We start from the raw sequence: 27,151 nt of genomic DNA, 5'->3' as shown, positions 1-27,151 counted from the left end.
ATTCTAAATTGACTCCGTGGTAGATATTGAAGTTCAGAAATAAGAAAGGCTTGTGATGAGTGAGGAGAGGAATGGTCTATGGCCTCACCTTCCTTCTGGTTTGTTCTCCTCCCCATTTTCAGTTTCAGGAAGGGTTTGATCAAGGGATAGGGGAGATAAGACAAAAGAAGGGGAGAGAGGTTTATCTGACAGACAACAGAAGTGACTTCATACCAAGAATTTATCTCCCATCATTTCCTAGCCCTGCCCTCAGAGTCTCTCCCATCAGATCACACTGGATTCCCCAGCCTTGACCCCTCTGTGACCCCATTTGTCCTTCCCGACAGAGGCCGTGGTCAGCAGTGGACGAGTGGAAAAATCCCCACATGAACAGGAGATCAAATTCTTTGCCAAGGTAAGAGGTGGGCTGGGAAAGGGGGCCAGGAGCTGGTGGGCCTCCCCCTCCTCACCACCCCATCTTCCTTCCCCACCTGCAGATCCTGCTCCCCTTGATCAATCAGTACTTCAACAACCACTGCCTCTATTTCTTGTCCACACCAGCCAAAGTGCTGGGCAGTGGTGGCCACGCCTCCAATAAGGAGAAGGAAATGATCACCAGGTGGGCTGCCTGCGACCTCTGACCCCTGACCTCATAGGGTTATAGTCCTGGACCCCTGACTTCCTGTGCTTGGCCTTTAGGGGCTCTGACCTGGGTACTAGGCACTGGTCACTCTTCCTGCAGGGTGATGGGTGGGCTGGGGTGACAAGCTGTCCCTGTTTGCGGGACTGCAGGGTCTCCCAAAATGTCAGGTAAACTGGGACAAACCGGTCACCCTGTTAGGAAGCAGACACTCGCTGTGGCTCCCCAGGCCAGTCACCCCCTGGGATTGTCAAGCCTGCTGGTTGGATCCCCTTCCTGAAGTCTCCTGCTCGGGCTGCCTGCCGCCCTCCCCCGTCCTCTCTGTCCCTCTCCTTTCTCTGTGCCACCGCCGCCCTGTCTCCATGGTTTCACTCTCTGTTCCCCTGTCCTGTCCCTTCCTTCAGCCTCTTCTGCAAACTCGCGGCCCTTGTCCGCCACCGCGTCTCTCTCTTTGGTAAGTGGCCCTCCCCTGAGCTTCCTGCCAGCCCCTGGAGGAAGGAGTTCCCGGGTTTGGCCTTCATTTGAGGAACGTTCCTTGTGTCATTCTCCTGGACCTGGATGTGGACTGGGTAGTCCTAGGGACAGGGCAGTGGCTGAGACAGGGGGCCACTGTCCCCTGGCCCTTCCCTCACCTCAGCCACCTTCCCCTCCCAGGGACGGACGCCCCCGCTGTGGTCAACTGTCTTCACATCCTGGCCCGCTCCCTGGATGCCAGGTAGGGTGACACGGGTGGCACCCACTGCCATCCTGCGCCAGCCGCAGCCCCTGTCCTTCACACCCTCCACATGGAGACTTTCTTCCCCCTAGGACGGTGATGAAGTCAGGCCCCGAGATCGTGAAGGCCGGCCTCCGCTCCTTCTTCGAGAGCGCCTCGGAGGACATCGAGAAGATGGTGGAGAACCTGCGGCTGGGCAAGGTGTCGCAGGCGCGCACGCAGGTCAAGGGCGTGGGCCAGAACCTCACCTACACCACGGTGGCCCTGCTGCCCGTCCTCACCACCCTCTTCCAGCACATCGCCCAGCACCAGTTCGGAGACGACGTCATCCGTAAGAGCCCCGGCTTCAGGGGCGGGCGGGGGTCCATCGGGCCGGTGGGACCATCACAGGTGGCGGCCAGAGTCCCCAGCTCATGGTCATCCTACGTAACAGAATGAGTCCCTTAGGATGTGCGTTAGCTGCTCTGAACCAAGACCCCAAGTCACTGGAACCTGGAGAAGCCAACATTCCTTTCTCATCTAATGGTGACTTGTAAGTGGGTCACAGGGTCAGATATCCAGGCCCCTTCCATCTCACGGCTCTGCCTTCTGTGAAATGTTGCCGTTCCAAGGTGGCTCGCCAACATGCCCCTCTAGGCAGCGGGAGAGGAAGTAGAGATGGAGCTTGTGCCCGGGGAGGCTGTCGAGGAAGGCCCCGCTGCTGGGAGCCCAGCTTCCAAGGAGCTTTTCCTGAGCCGCATCCCCAGCCCCACTTGGTTCTTTTAAAGGAACAACCTAGAAGCAGCCCTGTGGCTTCTGCTTATATCAGACCGGTCAGAACATGGCACATAGCCACCTGTCACCGCAAAGGAGACTGGGAAAGAGGCCTTTGTTCCTGGAGGTCATGTGTTGAGCTTAACATGGGGGGTCTCTGTGAGAAAGAAGGTAGGGGCAGGGCTGGGAGCCAGAGAGCAGCATCTGCATGTTTGTCCGGCCATGGGACACACGTGGGAGTGACGCAGCCAAGATTGTGTTGTGTGGGACATGCAGTGTGGTGTCACTGAGACATAGGAAGGCCAGGTGGCTTGACATGACATGGTGTGGGCAGGGATTCAAAAGAGCCTTTTAAGATGTGGCTGGGACCAGGGTGGCACCAGGGGGATGGCAGGAAGGGCAGGGGAGAGACACTCCGAGGTGGAGAAGACAGGCTAGGGAAGGGAGGTGTCCAGAATGAGGCCTGGGATTGGGGACCTGGGGACAGTGGGTCCTCTATAGAGCTGGAGATGGGAAGATGTGGCCAGTTTGGGGAGATGCTGAAGTTGGTTTGGGACACAGGAGTTATGAAGGGCCTCGGGGACACTAAGGGAGGGCTGTCCAGTTATGGAGCATAGGGCCAGTGGGCTCTGGGGACCAAGGGATAGTGAGGTCCTGTGCTCACTGCTTATTTGAAATTACAGTCCATTGCTAAACAGGTTGGTGGCACGTGCCTGTAATCCCAGCCACTCGGCAGTCTGATGTGGGAGGATCACAGGTTCGAGGCCAGCCTCAGCAATTTAGAGAGACCCTGTCTCAAAATTTTTAAACATTTTTATAAATGGCTGGGAATGTAGCTCAGTGGTAAAGCACCCTTGGGTTTGATCCCTAGTATCTATCTGTCTGTCTGTCTGTCTGTCTCTCTCTCTCTCTCTCTCTCTCACACACACACACACACATCTATTGAAAAATGGAAGAAAGGTAGCACCTGGATGGCGTTCTTCCCCAGGTCCAGCTTTTTATTTGAAACTTTAAAAAAATACAAAAAAGTCAAAAAGAAGAGTTTTCACCTCTGTGTCACCTTTCACTGCACTGGTGAAAGTATCTACAAAGTTTTTGAAGTTCTGAATGTAAGTCGCACTTCATGTCTGAATGCTGAGGCTGCACATGCCGGAACCAGAACCTTCCACCGTGACCCCAGCATCACCATCACCAACCTGATCACGTGAAAGACCCCTGTCACCCACACAATGTCTGCGACTTATTTTTGTTTGTTTGAGACAGAGCCTCCATGTGTTGCCTAAGCTGGTCTCCGTTTCCTGGGTCCCAGTGTTCCTCCTACCTCAGCCTCCCAAGTAGCTGGGAGCCAACACATCTGGCTTGTCTTTGTTTTTTTTTTTTTTTAAGTCAGATTTAAAAAATTATTCATAAAAGTCAATATTGAGAGTAAGGCGAGTATGTAGTATTTAAAGGATTATGAAGTAAAACCTCCTGTGTATTTTAGGAGATTGAAGGGACTTGAAAATGAAGAGGAGACGGAAAACAACACTATGAAAAAAAAAAAAAAGCTCAATATTTCAAATGTTTTTAAGTTGATGTGCTGTAAGAAAAAGGTCATTCCTAACTATAAGAGTGAGCTGTAACTAATTTTTAAATATATATATTATTTATTTAGTTGTAGTTGGACACAATACCTTTATTTTATTTATTTACTTTTTTTTAAAGAGAGAGAGAATTTTTTAAATATATATATATATAGTTTTTTAGTTTTCGGTGGACACAACATCTTTATTTTTATTTTTATTTTTTTAACGTGGTGCTGAGGATCGAACCCAGGGCCTCGCACTTGCTAGGCGAGCACGCTCTGCCACTGAGTCACAACCCCAGCCCCGAGCTGTAATTAATTTTAAATGCATATCTGATTTCAAAATTTTTAAAATGCAAATAATTTACCTGAGGCATTTACGACATCCAGTATACATGGAGGGAGAAAGCAAGAAAGCAAGAGCAAATATCAGATTGAATCATATGTATGTGAATTCTTTCATGCATTTGATACTTTTTCTAAACAATAGTTAACAAATAATTTGTGTTCTGTGATATTACACTTTCTACCACTAGTATTCCTTCCATTAATATTGCTATTTTTGCCATTTATATTGATATGAATATATTGTATTAAATAGTATCTCCCATTTTTAAAAAAGTCAGAATCCTGTCAAGTTTGGTTTTATTGCTGTAGCCTTTTTTTTAAAAGATCTTTTTTGGGGCTGAGGTTGTGGCTCAGAGGTAGAGCACTCGCCTAGCATGTGCACGGCCTGGGTTCGATCTTTAGCACCACATAAAAATAAATAAATAAAATAAAGAAATTGTGTTCAACTTCAACTAAAAAATCAATATTAAAAAAAGTTCTTTTTTGATATGGACACAATATCTTTATTTTCATGTGGTGCTGAGGATCCAACCCAGTGCCTCACATGTGCAAAGCAAGCGCTCTGCCACTGAGCTACAACCTCCAGCCCCATTTTTTTTTTTAATTAAGTTGCTGAACTCACAATCCTCCTGCCTCAGCTTCCTGAGCCACTGGGATTACAGGCGTGCTCCACCACACCTGGCCTCTGTAGCCTCTTTTTAAATCTAGGACAGCCCCTCCCTCTTTTGGCCTCATGACATTTGTGAAGTCAGTGAGGGTCTTCAGTTGGCCTTCTGGGAGGTAGGTGGACAACCCGAAATTGTAGCCAGGCTTCATGTGTATTTGCATTTTTCTGAAGGAGGTGCTTTCGTCAGAAATCCAAGGAAAAACCAGTTAGCCTTTACTGAGGGTCTACTAGTGTCCTGTTGTAATTACTTGTCAAGAATTAATTGATTTGGCGGTGGTGCATGCTTGTAATCCGGGCAATTTGGGAGGCTGAGGCAGGAGGATGGTGAATTCAAAGCCAATCTCAGCAATTTAGGGAGGCCCTAAGCAGCTCAGCAAGACCCTGTCTCTAAATAAAATATTAAAAGGGCTGGGGATGTGACTCAGTGGTTAAGTGCCCCTGAGTTCAATCCCCCATACCAAAAAAAAAAAAAAAAAAAGGAATTAATAAATTTGGTCTCACAGCCACCCATGGCGAAGGTGCTAGTGAAGGTACTGTAATTATCCCCACTTTACCGATACGCAAATGAGCCAACAGTTGATCCTTGCTCATGTCCCAAGAGCAGGCTTGCACTATGGCCCCTGCTCTTCCCCACTGCTTGATCTCCCTGGTATGGCGGCACACGCCAGACCTACCCCCGCTCTCTCCCTCAGTGGATGACGTCCAGGTCTCTTGCTACCGAACGCTGTGCAGTATCTACTCTCTGGGAACCACCAGGAACCCCTATGTGGAAAAGTAAGAAAAAAAGTGACACAATTTGGGGCTGGGGTGGGCATTGTGGGGCTGGAGGGGAGGGGAGGCAGCCGGGGAGACAATGGGGGTTTAAGCAAAAAGGGAGAGGGGCTGGGGCTGTGGCTCAGTGGCAGAGCGCTTGCCTAGCGTGTCTGAGACACTGGGTTCGATGCTCAGCACTGCATATAAATAAATAAAATCAAGGTCCATTGACAACTAAAAATATACTTTTTTTTAAAAAAGAGAAATGTTCAAAATCTACCAGTCAGTATCTATGCCAGCTGCAGTTCCCCAAGGCGGCCACTTGAGGGCGCTCAGGAGAAGGCCACTGGATCTGGGGCCTACAGGAGTAGGCACTGGCCAGCCAGGGTGCCTGGTTGCTTCAGGGGATCAAGCTTGCTCTGGGGAAACTGGAGCAGCACACAGGAGCCACAGCATGCCGAGAGCCAGTGGGGGGGACCGTTTCAACCAGAACAGAAGTCCCTCCAAGGGACACCGCTGCTGGAGTATGCTGGTGGCTTGTGGGAGGGGTGCTTCTGTGCAGGATGGGCTTGGGACCCAGGACCCCGAGGAGGCACATGGGAACTACACACAGCCCTCTCTTCCAGGCTGCGGCCAGCCCTCGGGGAGTGCCTGGCCCGCCTGGCAGCGGCCATGCCCGTGGCGTTCCTGGAGCCTCAGCTGAACGAGTACAACGCCTGCTCTGTCTACACCACCAAGTCTCCCCGGGAGAGGGCCAGTGAGTCGCGTGGGGTTGGAGCAGCGGTTGGAGTTGCGTCCTACCCAGCACCGTGCTCAGGGAAAGCCCCCTTGGGAATAGATGCCTCCCAAATCTGGGCTGTGAGGGGCTAAGCATTCCTCAGGGTCAGGACGGGGGGGGGGGGGTGCCCTGGCTTGTGCCGCAGGCCTGTTCCCAGGAGCATTAGGAGGTCAAAGAGGGAATTTGGAGCCATGGGGTTTGTTTTAGAAGTGGTAAAATATGAGGTCAATGGGACTTTCCAAAACTCACTTTGGGTGAGGGGCACTTGGGTGTGAGAGCATTAGGGAAAGCATGGGTTCATTCATTCAATATTTACTCATTTAACAAATATTTATGGAGCACCCACGCGGGATGAGGCACTGTCCTAGGCACCTGAGATTCTCATGAATATCCTGAGAATCATCGTCAACAACCTGGGCATTGATGAGGCCTCATGGATGAAGCAGCTCGCTGGTGGGTGGGGGCAGGAGCCTGAGTTCTGTATACTTCCTGAGGTCTCAGTCTAGAGGTTGGACTGAGGTATGGGTCTCAGGAATAGAAGTTCCAGACAGGAAACTTGTTCCTTGAGTTACTACTGTAATCCTAACACCATGTCTCGCCCATGACAGCCAAAAAAGTGAGCCATGGACCATGTGTTTCAGGGGACGGAATCGGGGGTGGGATTTAGAACACAGGGTTGGAGGGATCAGATGGGTGAGATGGTCCACGCCTGTAACCTCAGCTACTCAGGAGGCTGAGGCAGGGGGACCAAGGGTGTGAGGCCAACCTAGACAATTTAGTGAGACTCTGACTCAGATTTTTAAAAGGGGGCTGGGGATGCAGCTCAGTGGTAGACATTTGCCCACAGACACAGAGACATAGGCCCTGTTTTGATCTTCCCTAGCGCCACAAAAAAAAAAAAAAAAAAGTGGGGCTAACCTGGGCTGGAAGGGAGTTGTTTTGGAGTTTGCTACACAGCAGGAGTGCAGTGTGGGAGATATTAGGAGTGGAGGTTTCTAGAATTTGGGTGCAATTTCAGGGAATGGACCAGCTTGGGAGTATAGTTTTCGGGCCACTGAGTGTCAAGGTCAGGGTGTGAGAGGTGGTGGGTTGGAGGGTGGGATCAGAGGAATGGAGACTGGGAGACTAGTGCAGGTGGGTGGCAGTTCAGTGGTAGCTGATGTGTTTTAGGGAGGTCGGGACACTGAGGTCTGGGGTGATGTGTTGGCACGCCCTGACCTCTCTCTGTACCCCAGTCCTGGGGCTCCCCAACAGTGTAGAGGAGATGTGTCCTGATATCCCGGTGCTGGAACGGCTTATGGCAGAAATCGGGGGGCTGGCTGAGTCCGGGGCCCGCTACACAGAGATGCCACACGTCATTGAAGTCACGCTGCCCATGCTGTGCAGCTACCTGCCTCGCTGGTGGGAACGCGGCCCTGAGGCGCCCCCTCCTGCGCTGCCCGCCGGCGCCCCCCCACCCTGTACAACTGTCACCTCTGACCACCTCAACTCCCTGTTGGGGAATATCCTGAGAATCATCGTCAACAACCTGGGCATTGACGAGGCCTCGTGGATGAAGCGGCTTGCTGGTGGGTTGGGGCATGAGGCCTCTGGGGGAGGCCAGCATGCTGGGGTCCCTGGACCAGATAGTCTAAGAGGGAGATCTGGGGACCGGTGGCCTTACAGGAGTTGGGAGGAGTCAGAGGGTCAAAGGCCAGGGGTCAGAAACAGGTTCACAGGGTTCACAGGGTCTGGGGTGGATGACTGGGTCCCTGGATCCCTCCACATTGGATTCTGAATTTCTGGAGCTTTGGAGGAGGATAGATCAGAGGTTAGGAGCGGAATCAGAAGCCTGAGTTCTTTATACAGAGGATCAGAGGACTAGATCAGATGTTGGGGTCCCTGATATGAACAGTTACGGATCTAGGTCAGAGGTCCAGAGATCGGTCTTTAAATCGTTGGGATTCCTGGGTCAGAAATTCCCTGTAGAAGTTCTGTGTTAGAAATTGGGTTTTAGATTGGAGTCAAGCTGGGGATCAGGGGGTGGATTGGCAGTCAGGGTCAGAGATCAGGGTCTCTGTAAGAAGCCAGGGGTCCCAGTCAGAAATCACAGAGTAAGAACATGGTGTGGGCCAGATCAGAGGTTGGAGTCTTGCTGGTTAAGGGTAAGAGATCAGGTTAGGATTCAGTTTGGGGGGTTCAGAGGTCAGAGACTCTGTCAGGCTGGGGTCACAGGACAGGGACTGGGTCACAGGTTCAGTTCAGGGATCCTGGTTAGGATTAGCATTCTGGGCTATGACAGAGGTCAGGGGTGAGGTGGGGAATGGGATCAGAAATTCCTGGGGTTCAAAGCCTGGCTCAGGTTTGGGTCAAATGATAGTCAGTGGGACGATCTGTAGATCAGCAGTCACAGGCTGAGGATGGAGGTGAGGGGCTGTGTTGGAGGCCAGAGGTCGGGTGCGAGTGACCCCTCGCCCCTGCAGTGTTCGCGCAGCCCATCGTGAGCCGCGCCAGGCCCGAACTCCTGCGCTCCCACTTCATCCCCACCGTCGGGCGACTGCGCAAGCGCGCGGGGAAGGTGGTGGCGGAGGAGGAGCAGCTGCGCCTGGAGGCCAAGGCTGAAGCCCAGGAGGGCGAGCTCCTGGTGCGCGACGAGTTCTCGGTGCTCTGCCGGGACCTCTACGCCCTCTACCCGTTGCTCATCCGCTATGTGGACAATAACAGGTCAGCGGGTCGCTTCCCTGACCCCACTGGGCCCTCCCTTCCCGACCTGCTCCAAGCTCCTCCAGACCCAAGGGCCACACTCACCCCTCCCTCTACCTAGGCTTATTAACCCTCTGACCCAGGATTAGCAAACACGGTTCAACTTCAAGTTGAAAAAGATTCCAATGTGGCATCAAGGGCTTTGTGATTGACTAGTCCTGTCTGCCACGGGAGCAGAAATGGGTAGTAGTGGTGTGTGCGCAGCATAAGTGCCAGGAATCGATTAAACTTGAAATGTTATCAATTGCTGCTTAACTTTTACTAGCAAAATATGCTTAAATAAACAGCAGCTTACCCTGGCCTGTTCTTAGGAATAGAGAGCTTCTAGAAACCTTCAGTTATACACATGCTATTGTGTCTGAGGAACAGCTCCACTTCCCTACAGGTCTATAAGCTTGGTTCTAGTTTGTTTCTCCCTTTATGTCTAAGGCGAAAAAGAGAAGGCTTGGCGTCCACACCCTGCCCCCAGAAGACTTGATAGGCATGGGTCCTTCCAATAAAAGAAAAAGGTTTTGGCAACTCATTTCTATCCTCCCCAACACTTTTTTGTTTTTTGGTACTGGGATAGAACCCAGGGCCCTTTTTTATTTTTTATTTTGAGACAGGGTCTCACTAAATTTCTTATGGCCTGTCTAAGTTGCAGAAGCTGGCCTCCAGCTTGTGATCCAACTAAACCTCCTAAATTGCTGGGATTATAGGTCTGCACCACCCACTGCATTCAGCTTTTTTTTTTTAACATAGCAGTACACCATAAAAGAATATATAGTCGTCCCCCCCATTACATGTGCTTTTAATTACCTGCAGTCAAAAAATATTAAATGAAAAATTCCAGAATTTAAAAACTCCTAAGTTTTAAATTGCACACTGTTCTGAGTAGCAAGAAGAAATCACTGTCCCACTCCATCCTGCCCAGGATGTGAATCATTCCTTTGTCCAGTGCATCCATGTTGTCTATGCTACCCACCATTAGTAACTCACTAGCCATCTTGCTTATCAGATTGACAGTCATGGAATAAACACAGTATATAAGAGAGTTTGGGTTATTCATGGTTTCACACATCCACTTGGAGTTGGGTGGCATTCTCTACAGTTAGATATAGTTTGATTTTTTTTAAACTGATCTCCTATGGTTGGATATTTACATTGTTTCTGATTTCTCTGTCACTAACAATATCACACATCTAGCATGTTCTCTGTTACTAACATCCTCTTTGTGCTCATGAGTGTGCACTGCTGTATGGTAGGGTGCTAGGAATGGCAGTGAAGATTCAAAGGATATGAACAGTGTTCTGTTCATACAATGACAATGGAAGTGGATGGGTCTCACAAACCAGCTCCATTATAAGAAGCCGGAAAGAAAAAGAGAGAGAGAAGATAGCCAGGTGTGGAGGCACCCACCTGTAATCCCAGCAGCTCAGAAGGCTGAGGCAGGAGGATCGCAAGTTCAAAGCCAGCCTCAGCAACTTAGCTAAGCACTAAGCAACTCATCGAGACCCTGTCTCTAAATAAAATTCAAAAAAAGGACTGAAGATGTGGATCAGTTAAGAACCCCTGAGTTCAATCCCTGGTACCAAACAAACAATCAAAAAACAACATATAGCCTATTTATAGTCTATTTATATGATGTTCAAAAATAGACAAATATAATGTGTGTTCTGGAAGGTAGATGAGGTCTCCCTTTTAGGAGAAAGAAAGGGACATGACAGAGAGGGAGTGTGAAGATACTCTGGGACTAGAAATGTCCTGTCCTTTGTCTTAGGTGGTGGACGGTGTTTTCCGTGGTGACAGCTGGCCAGGTGGATGCTTATTTACATGTGTGTTGTATTTCAGTGAAGAGGTTAGAGAAAGAGAAAGAATTAGAAAAGGAATAGTCACTGAAAATTTGAAAAGTCCATCTGAATGGCCAGATTCCCCTGGAAAAATCCTCGAGCGCTCTCTGGGTGGTCCCCTTCCCTGGAGATCCTGGCCCCCACTTCACCTGCCGCTTCCCCTGACCCCAGGGCGCACTGGCTGACGGAGCCCAATCCCAATGCAGAGGAGCTGTTCAGGATGGTGGGCGAGATCTTCATCTACTGGTCCAAATCCCACGTGAGTCCCCAGCCATGCCACTGTCCTCAGAGAAGCTGCTGTCCGCAGGTGCCCTTCCCCCCCATGCCCTCTCTGACCCCCAGCATTGCCTCCCCCACCAGAACTTTAAGCGAGAGGAGCAGAACTTTGTGGTCCAGAATGAGATCAACAACATGTCCTTTCTGACTGCCGACAACAAGAGCAAGATGGCCAAGGTGAGGGCCCTGCTGCGGGGACCATTTGGGGGAGTGGTGGGGGAGGGGCGGGAGGCGGGGGTGGCCCCCAGGGCTCCTGCCTGACCCTCCTCACCATCCTGTCCTGGTCAGAGAGCAGTTCTTAGGGCAGCTCCTCTTGTCCCATCTCCCCTCCCCTCCCCCATTCTCTCTGTCCTCTTCCTCATCTCCCTCCTCCCTCTCCTTCCTGGTCATCATCGTCCTCCTCCTTTCCCCATTTTCCGTCCCCCTTCCTCCTTCCCCCACCACCCTTCTCAGGATGATGCCCTCCTCAGGGTCATTAAAGAGCAGCCCCCTCCACCCAGGGTCTGGAGATGCCTAGCTAAGGGATGGGTGGCAGGGTGGGGCAGAGGAGCTAGGGACTGCCACTTTGGAGTTGGGCCGGGGGTCCTCTGTGGACAGGGGTAACCCTTCTTGTGTCTGTCTGCACCCCGGTGAAGCAGGCGGGAGACGAACAGGTCAGCCCCACATCTGGAACCTTCCGCATGGCTCTTGGCTAAGACCTCCTTCCCCCAACCCCAACCCCAACCCCAACCTCTCCAGAACCCCTGCCCCTGTTCCTATCCTCTCAGCCCCCAGTTCCCATCCTCCTCTTCCTCTTCCCCAACCCCCCATTCCCTTCCCAATCCTCAGCTTTTGGCAAATTTGTTGGAAAATTTTTGTTTTTGTTTTTGTTACCAAAAAAACAAAAACAAAACAAACCCCCAAACTTCAGCTTTCCCCAAAGCATCGTGGGCTGAGGTCAAGGGGAACGGGGCTGGAGAGGCGCATGGTGGGAGAGGCAGCACTCTGTGCGGTGGTGTAAGGCTTGGGCTCTGGATTCAGACAGACTTGGGTTAGACTCCTGTGTTGGTTGGTAGTTGTGTGACTTTGGCCAAGTGTTATCTCTCAAGCCTCTGGTGGCATCCAGCCAGTGGCTCCCAGCGTCTGGGCTCTGCGAGGCCTCAGCGAAATGCATGTGTGCCATTCAGCAGTGCCTGGCACTTGGGTCATGCTCGGTGTTGCCAGCCGGTGTGGATGTGGCTCTGGCCGCAGCTTGTCCCCGGAGCTTCTCACTGGCATGACGGGAGTGGCCCTGGCCAGGGTCTGCATCCAAGGCTCCAGAACACGGCTGTGGGACTCTGTGCCCCGTGTTTCTGCTTCCAGATCCCTCGGGATCTCTCTTGCGTCTTCTGTCCCTCATCTCCTTGTTTGTCCCAGTCTCTCTGTGTCTCTTTTTCTTTCAACTTTTCTCTTCTCTTGGGACTCTGGGTGGTCTGCTTCTTTATTTCATTCTCGGGAACTCCATCTTGGAATCTGAAGTGTGGGGCTGGGCATGTGGCTGGGAGAGAGGGTTGTACTGGGACATCTTAGAGGATTCTTGGGGAGGGACACCAGAAGTTGGGGAAAGCCCAGGATCTGGGACAATCTGGAAGGGCTGGGATTGAAGTTGGGAATGTGGAATGGGGGCTTGGGTCTGAGAGAGTCTGTGCTCATGGCTAGAAGTCGGAGGTGCAAGATCAGCAAGGTCGGGGTAGAAATGAGGTGTGCTTTGAAGTTGGGGAGGGGCGCCTGGCATCAAGGGTGGGGGATGGAATGTGGACAATGTATACAGTTGGGGCTGGAGCAGGGGCCTGGGCTGGGACTGAGCCCTGTGTCCCCACAGTCGGGTGGTTCCGATCAGGAACGCACCAAGAAGAAGCGCCGTGGGGACCGGTACTCTGTGCAGACGTCGCTGATCGTGGCCACACTCAAGAAGATGCTGCCCATCGGCCTGAACATGTGTGCTCCCACTGACCAGGACCTCATGGTGCTAGCCAAAGCCCGCTATGCTCTGGTGCTTATCTAGCAGCCCCCGGCACCCATGGGACCAGGGGACCCTAGTGAACTCCCAGGGCCCTATGGAACCCCCTCAGGACCCCACTAAGCCCTCCTCCAGGACGCAGAATACTCACTGAGCCCTCTGGGATGCCCCAAGCTCTCCCCCAGGGTGCTGAGGACCCCACTCGAGATATTGCCAAGGCTCCACATACTTAAGGACTCTAATTAGGAAGCTCTAAAGACCCTCGGGACTCTAGTGAGCTCTGAAGAACCCTACCAGAACTTGCCAAGTCTGCTGAGACCCTGGACATCCCCTGAGACGCCATAAGCCTCTCTGAGACTACTCTGAGCCCTCTACCAAGACTACCAAGGACCCCCACCCCCAATGCTTTGGGACCCATTGAACTTCTCATGCCCCCTGCCCTCTCCTGTACCTCTCAGGAGTGGACCTGTGGGTTCCCACCATGCCCTCCAGCGCACTTCCTCTTGCCTTCAGGCCCCTGCTGACCCCTCCACTTAGACTCTGTTGAAACCCAAACTGAGCCCCCAAGGACTCTCAGGGGCCCAGTGAACTCCTGTGATCCTACTTAGCCCCTCTTCCCCAGGACCACTGCAAACCTCTGCAGACTCCAGTCTCCTAGGTATCAAGAGACCCAGCCCCCAGGTCCTCTTAAGCCTTCCAGGACCCCAGGGAGGCCTCACTCACCCCTTGTATGGGACAGCAAGGACAGTCCCCCTCAGGTTCTTCTCAGCTTCAGGAACCCTAAGGACACCTCCTAGGATTCCTATTACCTTCTCCAGAATTCTGCTAAGCCTCTGGCAATTTACTGGTTCCCACCCTGCGGCCTGAAAACCACTGACTTGGCCCCTTGTATCACAAGGACCTCTTTCCTGGGCCTCCCAAATCCCCTTCCCTCAGGACTTTGAGCTTCTTCTAGGACCCAGTGAGTCCTGCCATGACTGCAGAGTCCTCTAGGGCCCTGTGATTGCTCACACTGGTCCTCAGGAACCCCCTCTTGGGACCACAAGTAACCCCTACCCTGCTGAACCCTCCTTTGGACCCTGTTTAACCAGTGACTTAAGTGACCTGCTTCGTCCCCTATGACCTCTACTGACCTTGCCAATTCCCTGCAAAGCCCTCCTCACCTTTTCTGATCTTCAAAAACTGCCCATCCCACCTCAGCCCTCCTCTTCCCGCCCCCAGCCTCTCTTTGGCCTGATTTGACCTTTGATGATATTCTCTTGTCACCCTTTCCCTCCTCTCAGACTTTCCGTGAGGCCCTTCTCATCCTGACTGTCCCTTCAAGGTGCCCCTGTGACCCCCTTGTCCTTCTAGGACACACCACTGCCCACTGCCCTCCTGGGGGTCCTCTCAGTTTCTCCCAGGGTCCTCCCCACAGAAACCTCTCGCCGGGCCCCGGGGCAGCGGGCCTAGAAGAGGGAGGGTAGGAGCGCTGGCCTCCAAGTGACCCAGCGGTCCTTGTCTTCCCAGAAAGACACAGATGAGGAGGTCCGAGAGTTCCTGCAAAACAACCTCAACCTTCAGGGAAAGGTAAGCCTCTCATCGGCCACCAAAAGGTTCGGTCAGAAGACAACTGCAATAACAGCCAAAGTTTGAGCGCCTACTGTGTACCAGGTACCGCAGGACCTTAACAGGCTCTCACCCAATGGAAGGTTGGCCTTCTGGAGAGGAGGCAGGGCAGCCGGGAGGCTGACCCTGCGGGGAGCGCCCTCAGAGAAGCTGGGCTGAGCAAGGAGTGAGCGGGCTTCGGAGCTGCCCTCACGCCGGACATCCTTGCTCCCCGCAGGTCGAAGGCTCCCCGTCTCTGCGCTGGCAGATGGCCCTGTACCGGGGCCTCCCGGGCCGCGAGGAGGAAGCCGACGACCCCGAGAAAATCGTGCGCAGAGTGCAGGAGGTGTCTGCGGTGCTCTACCACCTGGACCAGGTGGGTGGGGCGCGAGGACGATTGCTGAGTGGCCAGACGGCAGTCTGTGGGCGGGGCCTAGGGCTGGCCTTCAGTCTGTGGGCGGGGCCTGCGGCAGTCTGTGGCTGTGGGCGGAGACCCGGGAGCCTGGAGTGGGAGGCGGGGCTTAGAATGGAAACTTGGATCTACAGGGGGGAGGGGGGGCTGCATCCCGCATCCGGAAGCCAGACGGAGGGCCTCCAGGAGACGTCACCCCAAGGATGAAAGTTTAGGCCCAGAGGCAGAGCTAGAACCTTAACTCCGGGTGAAACCAAGATGGTCCCTCGGCGGTGCATGCCACCTGCACGAGGACAGTTTCACCTAGGGCTGGGGGAGGGAACCTGGCCAGGGGCTCGGTCCGGGGACATGACAAACTGCCCCTCTCCGCAGATTGAGCACCCCTACAAGTCCAAGAAGGCCGTGTGGCACAAGCTGTTATCCAAGCAGCGTCGGAGGGCCGTCGTGGCCTGCTTCCGCATGACGCCCCTGTACAACCTGCCCACGTAAGGACCCCCGGCGGGCGGGGAACGCGCCAGGGCAGCACAGGGGCTGAGGGGTCTGGCGGGCAGAGTGCCAACCCCGCGGAGTCTTGGGCATGGTGGGGGTGGCAGGTGCATGGCCGTTCAGGGGCTGAGGCTGGAGGAAGGCAGGTCTCGGTGAGCACAGACGTTTGCCCTGCAGGCACCGGGCATGTAACATGTTCCTGGAGAGCTACAAGGCCGCCTGGATCCTGACTGAGGACCACAGCTTTGAGGACCGCATGATAGATGACCTTTCAGTGAGCTGGGGCCTGGGGGCTGTGGGAACAGGGTTGGATAAGTCCAGGGGAACCCTCCCCACCGAGGGGGATAAAAATGGGAGCTCCTGGCTTGGGTAGAAACAGGGTGTAGGACTGAAGAGAAGTTGGGGGGGAAGCTCCAGAGCAGCAGGGCTATGGGGGAGACTGGAGGGGACTCCAGAACCCCCTCCGCCAAAACCAAAACCAAGCCCTCTCCCTCCCCCAGAGAGCTGGGGAGCAAGAGGAGGAGGAGGAGGAAGTGGAGGAGAAGAAGCCAGATCCCCTGCACCAGCTGGTCCTGCACTTCAGTCGCACTGCCCTGACTGAAAAGAGGTGAGGACCCTTCCCAGCTTCAGAAATGGCCTCTACCTGGGAGTGTGGCCCGAGCTCCTTTCTCACTGGGCCTGCCAAAATGGAGTGACCGCAAGATTACGCCCTATGGTCACAAGATGGCTGCTGCACTTCCAGGCATCATAGCCACATGCCGTGTCCTATGAAAGAAACCTGGAGTCTGACCTTTTATGTCACTTTGCTAGGCAAGGCCACCCTGTACCACTGTGCAAGCTGGACATGTCCCAAAATTTTCTCATCTGACAGTTCACATCCCAGACGATGTGGGTTTAATAGACTTTCCTAGAAGAAAAATGTCGTGTTTGAACTAAATCAGGATGTTTTGAAAAAAAAATGACAATTTTCCAATTATATTAAACAATTAATTCTCACAGGGATCCACAGGAAGTGGTGGCTTTTTCTAATTCACTTGAAGCTTTCATTCATATGAGCTAATGAGTCTCAGGAATAAATGGTAGCAAGGGGGCTATTGATAATGATGATAATAACAGTAACCGGAGGCGACATTTATGAAGTGCTTATTATGTGCCAGGCATCCTGCTAAGCACTTGCCGTGTGTGTGTGTGTGTGTGTGTGTGTGTGCATGCTCACTTAATCTTCAAACTCTGAGGTAGATATTCTAACTTCTTTTTGTGGATGGGGAAATGGAGGCACAGGGATTTATTTTTCTCATACAATACAAGGTCAGAAGCAGCAGGACAGTCAGGAGCTGGAAAATGGCACACTGATACTAACAAGGACCCAGGGTCTTCCTTACTTCTTGCTCTGCCATTCTTAGCTTGTGTCTTATGGTCACAAAATAGATGCTCCAGCTCCATGCATCCCAACCACATGCCAGGCAGAAATAAAGGTAAAGGCTTTTTTCCTTTAAGCAAGACTTCAGGTCTTTTTATCCAGCAACGGAAGCTCTCTCTGACTTCTCCACGTATCTCATTGGCCAGCATTCTGACCTCAGGCCACTGCTAGTTGAAAGGGCCACTGGGAAGTCAAGGAGACTGAGGCAGGAGGATCGCAAGTTCAAAGCCAGCCTCAGCAACTTAGCGAGGCCCTAAGCAACTCAGTGAGGCCCTGTCTCTAAATAAAATATTAAAAAGGGCTGGGGATTGGCTCAGTGGTCAAGTGCTCCTGAGTTCAATCCCCAGGACCAAAAAAGAGGGGAAAAAAAAAAAAAAGAATAGAAGTCCCCTCCACTGGCCCTGACTGTCTGTCTCCTTGCTCACTTCCTCAGCAAACTGGACGAGGATTACCTGTACATGGCGTACGCGGATATCATGGCAAAGGTGAGGCCCTCTCACCAGCCAGGGCAGGCGCCCTGCTCCCCAGCTGCAGTACCTGTTCACTCACAATGGGGAGTGGATGGGGTTCTCCTCTCACCACCCCTTCACTGATGTCCCCTTCCCAGAGCTGCCACCTGGAGGAGGGAGGGGAGAGTGGTGAGGCTGAGGAAGAGGAGGCTGAGGTTTCCTTTGAGGTAGGTGGGACCAGGAGGTCCTAGAGGGAAGGTTGGGGGACCCTGGCTGTAGACGTCTCCCATTCATTCAGCATGTGACCATAGAGCAGTTCTTAGGGACACGGTGGTGACCAAGCCAACCTGCTGGGGAGACAGACACATCAACCAAGAGTAACAGCGCAGGGTATTTCCCATGGGACAGAGGTGTGGGGGCAGTGGAGGGGTACGGGGGGCGGCTCAAAGGTGTACAGCAGCCCAGGCAAGTGCTCGACCCAGCCTGCGGGAGGGCATCAGGGAGGGCTTCTCAGAGGAGGAGGGGTCCAAGCAGAAGGACAAAGGGAATGTGCTACGGAAGAATAGGAGACCGACCTTCCAGGCAGAGGGACAGCATATGCAAGGCCAGACAGAGAGAAGAGTAGACATGCAGCCGGCCAACCCGTTAACATTTTCTCCAGTCTCTTAACTTTTCTTATATCAGGGTCCCCTCTGGCATCTGGCAAAGTGATTCTCAGAATCATGTTTTTAAATGTGTGAAACGGCCAGGGGCAGTGGCACATGCCCGTAATCCCAGCAGCTCTGGAGGCTGAGGCAGGAGGACGCAAGTTCAAAGCCAGCGTCAGCAATTTAGTGAGGTGCTAAGCAACTCCCTGAGACCCTGTCTCTGAATAAAATACAAAAAGGGCTGGGGAGGTGGCTCAGTGGTTAAGCGCTTGAGTTCAATCCTCAGTACAAAAAAAATAAATAAAGTATAAAGTAAACACATATCAGAGGAAACAGATACGAAACAGTCATGAAGATATTTGGAAATCAAGGTTGTGATTTTGTAATACGTGCACTTCTTTATTCATCCGTCCAATGACAAGATCTAGCAGTGGGTCCAGTACCTACTGTTCTTGCGAAGTACTGATGAATGTAAGTGACATTTCAAGATGTCTGTAGCAACAAGAATGTGACGCAGAAACATGAGTCTTCTTGGAGACAAAACCACAGGTTCTGCAAACACTGCTATGATTAGTGGCGTCATCTGTAATGGAAAGAGATGCTGAGTTTCCCTTAGAGGGTAGTGAACATGAACACGGGACTCCTGTCTTCACCCAAGTCCACAGATGCCCTGGACTCTGTCTAATGACTCTCTGGCAGTCCCTGGGCCCAGGCGAAGGCTGCTCCATGTCCAGCCTTGATGCCTGTAGACCCTGCCCTAGGCCCAGCCCTGTGCTAGGGTGGGCGGGGCTGAGGCTGAGGGGGAAGGGCTGGGCCGGGAGCTCAGGCTCCCTGGCCCACTGTCTGCTGTCCATAGGAGAAGGAGATGGAAAAGCAGAGGCTGCTGTACCAGCAGTCGCGCCTGCACAGTCGCGGGGCCGCAGAGATGGTGCTCCAGATGATCAGCGCCTGCAAAGGTGCCCACCTGCAGCAAGTGCAGGGGCTCTGTGCACACCCACCTGTCCTCGCTCTCTCCAGCGCCCTGTTCCCTGTGGACCCAGCACACACACATGGCCATTATGGCGCGCCTAGGATTTGCACTCACACCTAGCCTTTCCAAGTTCCCCTTGCACACTTGCCTTGTGATTTCCCGCCCATCCTTCAGTCGCCATGGCCCCTACCTTGCTTGGCACACAGCTCCACCCGCTGCTCTCCCATCCCTGGGACGCTGCCTTCTGGTGGGTGGTGTCCCCAAGCGGGGTGGACCATCTTTTGCCTCTCCTCCACTCCCTCCAGGAGAGACAGGGGCCATGGTGTCCTCCACCCTGAAGCTGGGCATCTCCATCCTCAACGGAGGCAATGCTGACGTGCAGCAGGTAACCAAGGTGCAGGAACTTGGGAGGAGGGCTAAGAGGTGGGAGTGTCCCATGTGACCCCCAGACCCCCTCCCCTGCTGCTCCCTCTGCAGAAAATGCTGGATTATCTGAAGGACAAGAAGGACGTTGGCTTCTTCCAGAGTATCCAAGCGCTGATGCAAACATGCAGGTAGGGATGCGGCTCAGTGGTTAAGTGTCCCTGGGTAAAATCCCCAGTACCCAGCTCCGCCCCACCAGAGAGAGAGAGAGAGAGAGAGAGAGAGAGAGGGAATGAGAATGAATACTAGAGGGACATAGCCACTCAACGTGGATAGCTGTGCAATTCACAGTAGCCAAGCCGAGGAACCAGTCTCGGTGCCTGTCAACAGACAAATGGATAAAGAAAATGTCACACACACACACAATGGAGTTTACTCAGCCGTAAAGAAAAATGAAATTATGGCATTTGCTAGTAAATGGATGAAACTGGAGAACATGATGCTGAGTGAAATCAGCCAGATCCCAAGTCAAGGATCGAATGTTTTCTCTCATGGGCAAAAACTAGACCAAAATAAGGGGAAAAAAGGAGAGAGATAAAAGGGGGAAGGAAAACAGAGAAGAGGTCAGTGGAGTTGAGGGGGGGATGGCAGAGGGGAAGAGCGGCAGAAACTTTCCCATGTGCCTGTGTGAACGTGGCAGTGACCTCTACCTTTATGTATGTCCATAAGGCATTGATTTTAAAAACTACAAACAAACAGAAGAAAGATCAGTAGAATAGAGGGAAGGGAACAGTGGGAGGGAAGGGTGAAGGAGTGGGCACTGAACCGGAGCGGGTTGTATTCCAGGCCTGTGTAATTGTGTCAGAATGAATCCCAAGGTCATGGATATCTATAATGAACTCATGAAAATATAAAAGAGTGAGTTGAACTGCAGGGGGCGCTGACGCACGTCTGTAATCCCAGATGTGCTTCTCAGGAGGCTGGAGCAGGAGGATCCCAAGTTCAAGGATAGCCTGGGCAACTTGAGGGGACCCTGTCCCAGAATTAAAAAAAAAAAAAAGCTGAGAATGTAGCTCAGCGGGAGAGCAACCCTGACCTCCATCCCTGGTTCCAAAACCCACCAACCAAACAACAACAACAAAAACAGGAATGAGTTGTGTTATAGATTCTGGGCAGTGGACCGAAGGTCGTGGAGGGTCCAAGGGGACTCAGTGTCATCACATTCTTGCTGTCGTCCTTTCTTTCCTCAGTGTCCTGGATCTCAATGCCTTTGAGAGACAGAACAAGGCGGAGGGGCTGGGCATGGTGAACGAGGACGGAACTGGTGAGACCCTCTCTCGGCCTCCCTCTCCCTGGGAAGTCCTCCCTCAGGAAGCCCCTGCCCCTCCGCGGCCACCGCCCAGAGTTCCCTGCCCCTAAGACACCTGCTTCCCGAGAGCTCCCTTGGGTTCCTCCCTGCTGGGGCCCCATCTTGGCTTCCCATTCCTCCAGGGTTGTCCCCCGTGGTCCCCACCCCTGGGTGTCATTCTGTCCTGTGTTCTCTCACCCATCACACACGGCCCCGCCCTCTTCGTGCCCCAGTCTCATGCCCTGGTTGCTGTTCTCTCATTAATGTCCCTAATCCGGGTTAATGGAGTCTCCTCTTTGCTGTGTTTTGACGTGTCTAACCTTCTCCCTGACCTCGCCTCCTGCCTCTCCATCTCCACCTGTCCTCCCCTCTCCCTCCCTCCCTCCCTCCCCTCCCTTGGCTTTCACCCTCCTTTCCTACTCTTGTTCTTGCTAATCCGCTTCCTTCTGTCTTCTGGCTCCTTCTCTCTGTGGACTGTTTTTCTGTGTGTCCCTGTCCTTGTCCTTGACCGTGTCCCTGTTTTGCTGTCCGTCTCCGTCTTTCTTTTTTCCCTCTTTTCTCCTGCTTCCTCCTCCCATCCTGTTGGCTGCCCCAGTCATCAATCGCCAGAACGGTAATTCCCCCGCCCGCCCGCGCCTTGCTGTGCCGCTGCCCTTCCCGTCTAACCCCACCCGCCCCCTCCACCTGGGGACTGAGGATCTGGGGCATAGGGAGAGGTGGGGGTGCCATGGCCGAGGAAAGTCTTGAGATAAGGAGTTCGGAGACCAAGATTCAGGGCCCCCATGAGTCCCCAACGAAACATGGCACGGGGACACCGGGGACACTCCTCTTTATCTTCCCTAAGCCTGTTTCTCCATATGTAAAGTAGAAGCCAGAAAAGACAGCAAAGGTCTTTTTCTAGCTGGACATTGTCGGACTTCCAGACCCAGATTGGCAGTCCCGGGGTGGGGTGACCCCTACTCCCACCTTCTCTGCTCTCTGCACCCCGACCCCAGTTTGGTGGGTCAGCAAATCTCCCATCCACCGACCACACCGGCTGCCCCCAGCATCCACTCTGATTGGTTTGCGCCTGCCTCCCTCGCGCCTGCCTCCCCGCGCCTGCGCCGGTTGACCCATTCACCTTCCAGCTCCTCCCTTGCAGCCCACCAGGATTGGCTTCTCTCAGATGCCCATTCCGATTGGCCCATGTTTACACACCCACCCTGGATTGGTACTTTTGAGGCATCTGGGCCAATCAGCTGGCTTTCAATCCCTATCTCTTATCCCAGCCCAGTCCTCCCCTGCTCAGAGCTTTTGTGGGAAAGTGACCCCAACCCCCATAATCCATTAACCCCAGCAATCTGGAAGGGGTCAGAGGGTAATACCTGTTGCTTGAATGTCTATGGAGTCAGCAGACACTCCCAGGTGTCACTCAAGTAGTGACATCAGAGGGATCCTGATGCTATAGAAAGACACTTGAGACCCCAGCTTCATGACCCAGGGTCCCTCCAGTCTCCATTTACGGATGTCGTGGACTCGAGGTCAAAACCCTTGGTGTCATGGATGCCTACAACCCTTATAGTGTCTTTGAAGTAGTGGCCGCTCCTCCCAGCACCCCAGTGCTTTGCGCATGTGTGTGCAGTGTGCGTGGGTCGTGTGCATGGATGTGCTGTGTGCTGGCTTCACCTGACCCCTTTTGGGTCCTGCCCTGTCCCTTCCACTCAGGAGAGAAGGTCATGGCTGATGATGAATTCACACAAGACCTGTTCCGGTTCCTGCAGCTACTCTGCGAGGGACACAACAATGGTGAGGACATGGTGGGGGGCGCTGAGGAAGCTGTGTTTGGGGGTCATCTGGAATGGTTGCCTGAGTTAATTTCCAGCTCCCCTTTCCCCTTATCAATGATGGCCTCACCAGCCATTCAGACCTCATCTAATCTGTCTGCCTACCTTCCAAAATCCCCCTGGAAGTCCTGAAATTTAGCCGCTTGACTTCATTTTCATTTCCCCCCAGCACTCTGAGTCCCCAAACGTAATCTGCCAAAATCCAATTTGGCTCCAAATCAATTTGCCCAAATGGGAGTTAGTCACACTGGTTTTCCCACACAGGCATTTGGCAGTCCCTGGAAGGTTCAGCCTGGGGCGGATTTCCATACTTTGGGTCTGTAGGAGAAAAAAAGTTGCCTGTATTTTCAGGTGAACTGATCAGATTGATTCATTTATTTTGCATCTAAAATGCACTGCCAGAAGAAGGTCTGCAAATCCTTTCCTGACATAAGCAAGGGTTTCCACGAGTTTTGTTCTGGTTCAGTCAGTTTAACAAGATCAAGGATGCCACAGTGAGTTAATTAAACATACTGCTAATGGGAACATGTAACCCCATGTGGCACACAAAGTTTGCAGCATTAAAGGAACAGTCAAAATTCTGTGCAACAGACATTCTACCCAAGGCCATTTCCTATAACAAACATGTGCAATCTCAAGATTGTGGTTACAATGCTTAGCAGGTGCTTATGAAACCACAGACTACCCGGAAATTAACTTTCATGACAAAAATTGGAGTGATTAGAAGTCTAACTTCCAGCTGGTGCAGTGGCGCCCGCTTATAATCTCAGTGACTCAGGAGGCTGAAGCAAGAGGATCCCATTCAAGATCAGCCTGGACAATTTAACAAGACCCTGTCTCAAAATAAAAAGGGCTGCGTCTGTAGCTCAGTGGCAGAGTGCCCTAGAGTCCCAAGATATCTCCTTTATCCTTTTCAATAAAGGATAAGACACAATCCATTGTTCCACATTCTCAAAAGCTCATGGATCTGAATTTTTCAAGGTTTAAAAAAATATCTTTGTGCCATGTGACTAAGATTTTCATTCTTTAATTTTAAGTATTTATTTATTTTTGGTTCCAGGGATTGAACCCAGGGGCCCTTAACCACAGAGCCACATCCCCAACCCTTTTTTATATGTTATTTTGAGACAGGGTCTTGCTGAGTTGTTTAGGCCCCGCTTAGGGCCCCCCTAAGTTGCTGAGGCTGGCTTTGAACTAGCAATCCTCCTGCCTCAGCCTCCCAAACTGCTGGGATTACAGGCATGTACCACGGTGCCTGGCTCATTTTTTAATTTTTATTTTCATTAATTAATTAATTAGTTTTTAGTACCAGGGATTGAACTCAAGGGCACTCGCCAACTAAGCCACATCTCCAGCCCTATTTTGTATTTTAGTTAGAGACAGAGTCTCACTGAGTTGCTTAGCGCCTCCCTTTTTGCTGAGGCTGGCTTTGGATTCGAAATCCTCCTGCCTCAGCCTCTCAGGCCCCTGGGATTACAGCCATATGCCACTGTACCGGCTCATTCTTTAATTTTTAATGAAAGTGGAATCAGCCTTTGAGTGTAAAATGAATTTTATTTCCTGTGCTGTGACTATTTGAAAGTGAGAATGTTCTTACAGGTGGGATTTCTATCTCCCAATAAATTTGCAATCCAGTCTTCTGCCTAAATTCATAAATTTACTAACCAGCTCGATCAAATACATATTTGAAATATCTTCCAATTCTCAGACACCTTGCATATCTTGAGTATTCACTATGTCCCTTCTTTTTTTATACCTTTTCTATGACAGTGTTCTCCGTTGGATGAATTCTTTAGAGCAGCATAGATCTAACAATTTAGGCATATAGTCCAATTCAAATGAGCATGAATCCATATAGCCATTTAAAATAACACAAAGAACTTAGAAAACAGAGTTGATGGGGAAGGCTGTGCATTTGGGTTTTTTATTTAAAAAAATCTTGAATATTTGAGTATGCTTTTCCTCTATAACATGAAGCCAGACAAAGTGGGCATTTTGGTGAGCCAGCCTGATGGAGGGATTAAGAATTGTCCCCAAGGAGGTCAGGTGGAAAGAACAGCTTAGTGGGGAGGGGACTCTCAAGGGCTGTGAAAGCCATCCTTGCAAGGTGACATTGCTACAGACATCGAAAGGACTTGACTGAAGCCCACTTTTGTTGCCTGGACAATTCAATGAATTGGTCATTTGGCAAATGGGTCCACAGAGGTGGTTTTCATACTAACCTAGAGTCCTTGTGAAAATACAGACTTCTGGCTGTGTGCAGTGGTGCACACCTGTAATCCTAGCAGCTCAGGAGGCTGAGGCAGGAGGATCTCCAGTTCAAAGCCAGCCTCAGCAAAAAGCAAGACACTAAGCAACTCGCTGAGACTCTGTCTCTAAATTAAAAAAAAAAATAGGGCTGGGGATGTGGCTCAGAGGCTGAGTAACCCTGCGTTCAATTCCTGGTACTCAACCCAAAGAAGGGGTTGGGGTGTGGCTCAGTGGTTAAGCACCCCTGGATTTAGTCATTCACGGTACCCCCCCAAAAAAAATAGCAACTTTATGCAATAGAACAATGTTTTTCAAATAGTGGCATCAGCTCACTTGAAATTCTGAATCAGTTTAATGCAGAAGTGTCCCCTCCTGGTAGCCCATTGGCATTCCTGGGCAGCTTTAAGACACTGAAAGCCGAGGTTGAGAGGTTGGGAACTACAGATTTAGTGGACTGTGGTCGGAATTCTTTTGTAGTTCATTAGAACAGTACAGAAGAGAAAAAATGCCAGAGGATTGGCATACAGAAAGGATATATGAAACTTTGTTTCAAGTGTAGATATAATTTCAGATTAAATAGGCATACTGGGTCTCAATGTAAAGTGGCTTTCCTGCTGTAGATTACAGTTAGGAAACACTGAGAAATTACTGCATAAGAATATAAACTTCACAAGGGCTGAGACTGTTTTCTCATCGGCTGTATTCCCAGAGTCTGGAACAGTGCCTGGCATATGGTGACCACTCAAGAAATTTGTTGTGTCAAAGAATAAGTGACACTCTTCACTTCCTGTTAGCAAATAGAATACATTGAATAGCACTGGGAGGTAGCTCAGTGGTAGAGGGCTTGCCCAGCATGTATGAGTTCCTGGGTTTGATCTCCAGTACCCCCCCCACACACACACACACATGTATATGTGATCCTCATCTCCTTGATGCCAATCCTTATCTCCCCTGGCCTTTAAAAGGAGACACTCAATAAATATTTGCTGAATAAATAAATGAATGACCACTCTTGCATCTTCCCCACAGATAGTAAGCACTCAAAAAAATTAAGAAACAAAAGGAGGACCTAATCTTTATTTTCACTACACATACTAGGTGCTCAATAAAAAATTTGTTAGGGAAAAAAACAAATGAATAAACGATTGATCTTCCACAATATCTGGTACATAGTAGGCCCTCAGTAGTAATTTTAGATAAATAATCCTCCATCTTCCTCTGACACATAGTAGGTACTTGATATATAGCTATTAAGTAAATTAATGAGGTTTCTCACTCTTGAGTTAACCCACACTTTCTTTCCCTTCTAGTGCATAATTCTTGCTTTTCTAAAAAAATCTCTGCTGTGCCTCAAAACAATTCATTACTTTCCGGGCACAAGCCACACATCTGTAAACCCAGCAATTTGGGAGGCTGAGGCAAAGGGATTACTAGCTTCAGCAATTTACCGAGGCCCAAAGCAACTTTGTGAAACCCTGTCCTGAAAAATTTAAAAAGGCAAGAGATGTAGCTCAGTGGTGAAGTGCCCCTGTGTTCAATCCCCACTACAAAAGTTAAAAATTAACTAATATATACCTCCTGGCATACCATAGGCACTCAAATATTTATTGCACAACGAACAAATGATTCCCTGTCCACCTCCCCTAACACGTTAGGTGCTCAATGAATGAATGCCTTTTCACCTCCTTAGATTTCCAAAACTACCTAAGGACACAGACAGGGAACACGAACACTATTAACATCATCATCTGCACAGTGGACTACCTCCTGCGGCTGCAGGTGAGGATGAGACCTCCCAGGTGGGACCTGCCGCAGGGCTGCCGTGGGACCATGATTGACCCCAGCACCTCTCACACCCTGCCCACCCCACAGGAGTCCATCAGTGACTTCTACTGGTACTACTCGGGCAAGGATGTCATTGAGGAGCAGGGCAAGAGGAACTTCTCCAAGGCCATGTCGGTGGCAAAACAGGTGTTCAACAGCCTCACTGAGTACATACAGGTAGGGCCAGCACACTGGGATGGGAGGAGGGGCAGCCCTGCATCTGGTGCCCTGCCTGGGCTCACGCAGCCCCCTGCCCCAGGGCCCCTGCACCGGGAACCAGCAGAGCCTGGCGCACAGCCGCCTCTGGGACGCAGTGGTGGGATTCCTGCACGTGTTCGCCCACATGATGATGAAGCTCGCTCAGGTTCGAGCCCCTCTGATCTTCCTCAGCCTGCATCCGGGCATCCCCCGACTGGTCCCTTTCCAAGACCTGCGCCCTTGGTCAATTTCTCTCTCCAACGCTCCCGGCATGTTCCAGACTGGTTTCCGCCGCCTGGCCCCATCCACCTTCCTCCCAGATTGCCTCCCGCATGAGCCCGCCCCCTCCCTG

The 27,151-nt window shown here is 51.6% G+C and overlaps 1 protein-coding gene across 1 annotated transcript in view; it reads left to right on the top strand.

The window, feature by feature from the left end:
- Window positions 1-27,151, top strand: part of Ryr1 (ryanodine receptor 1) — a 106,412-nt gene that overhangs the window by 50,099 nt on the left and 29,162 nt on the right. The window contains exons 58-84 of the mRNA XM_027941225.3: window positions 327-394; window positions 477-598; window positions 1,024-1,073; window positions 1,274-1,334; window positions 1,427-1,665; window positions 5,359-5,440; window positions 6,046-6,176; window positions 7,433-7,765; window positions 8,660-8,900; window positions 10,940-11,027; window positions 11,129-11,221; window positions 12,885-13,055; window positions 14,532-14,591; window positions 14,848-14,985; window positions 15,394-15,506; window positions 15,685-15,781; window positions 16,008-16,114; window positions 17,361-17,412; window positions 17,535-17,603; window positions 18,880-18,979; window positions 19,299-19,378; window positions 19,471-19,547; window positions 20,607-20,680; window positions 22,409-22,489; window positions 26,468-26,556; window positions 26,650-26,778; window positions 26,861-26,965. Coding sequence (XP_027797026.2) covers window positions 327-394; window positions 477-598; window positions 1,024-1,073; window positions 1,274-1,334; window positions 1,427-1,665; window positions 5,359-5,440; window positions 6,046-6,176; window positions 7,433-7,765; window positions 8,660-8,900; window positions 10,940-11,027; window positions 11,129-11,221; window positions 12,885-13,055; window positions 14,532-14,591; window positions 14,848-14,985; window positions 15,394-15,506; window positions 15,685-15,781; window positions 16,008-16,114; window positions 17,361-17,412; window positions 17,535-17,603; window positions 18,880-18,979; window positions 19,299-19,378; window positions 19,471-19,547; window positions 20,607-20,680; window positions 22,409-22,489; window positions 26,468-26,556; window positions 26,650-26,778; window positions 26,861-26,965 — 3,050 coding nt within the window. The remainder of the gene's footprint in view (window positions 1-326; window positions 395-476; window positions 599-1,023; window positions 1,074-1,273; window positions 1,335-1,426; window positions 1,666-5,358; window positions 5,441-6,045; window positions 6,177-7,432; window positions 7,766-8,659; window positions 8,901-10,939; window positions 11,028-11,128; window positions 11,222-12,884; window positions 13,056-14,531; window positions 14,592-14,847; window positions 14,986-15,393; window positions 15,507-15,684; window positions 15,782-16,007; window positions 16,115-17,360; window positions 17,413-17,534; window positions 17,604-18,879; window positions 18,980-19,298; window positions 19,379-19,470; window positions 19,548-20,606; window positions 20,681-22,408; window positions 22,490-26,467; window positions 26,557-26,649; window positions 26,779-26,860; window positions 26,966-27,151) is intronic.

This window comes from Marmota flaviventris, chromosome 18, assembly GCF_047511675.1.
Source record: "Marmota flaviventris isolate mMarFla1 chromosome 18, mMarFla1.hap1, whole genome shotgun sequence".
Lineage (NCBI taxonomy): Eukaryota > Metazoa > Chordata > Mammalia > Rodentia > Sciuridae > Marmota > Marmota flaviventris.
This window is presented reverse-complemented; position numbering and strand designations above follow the sequence as displayed.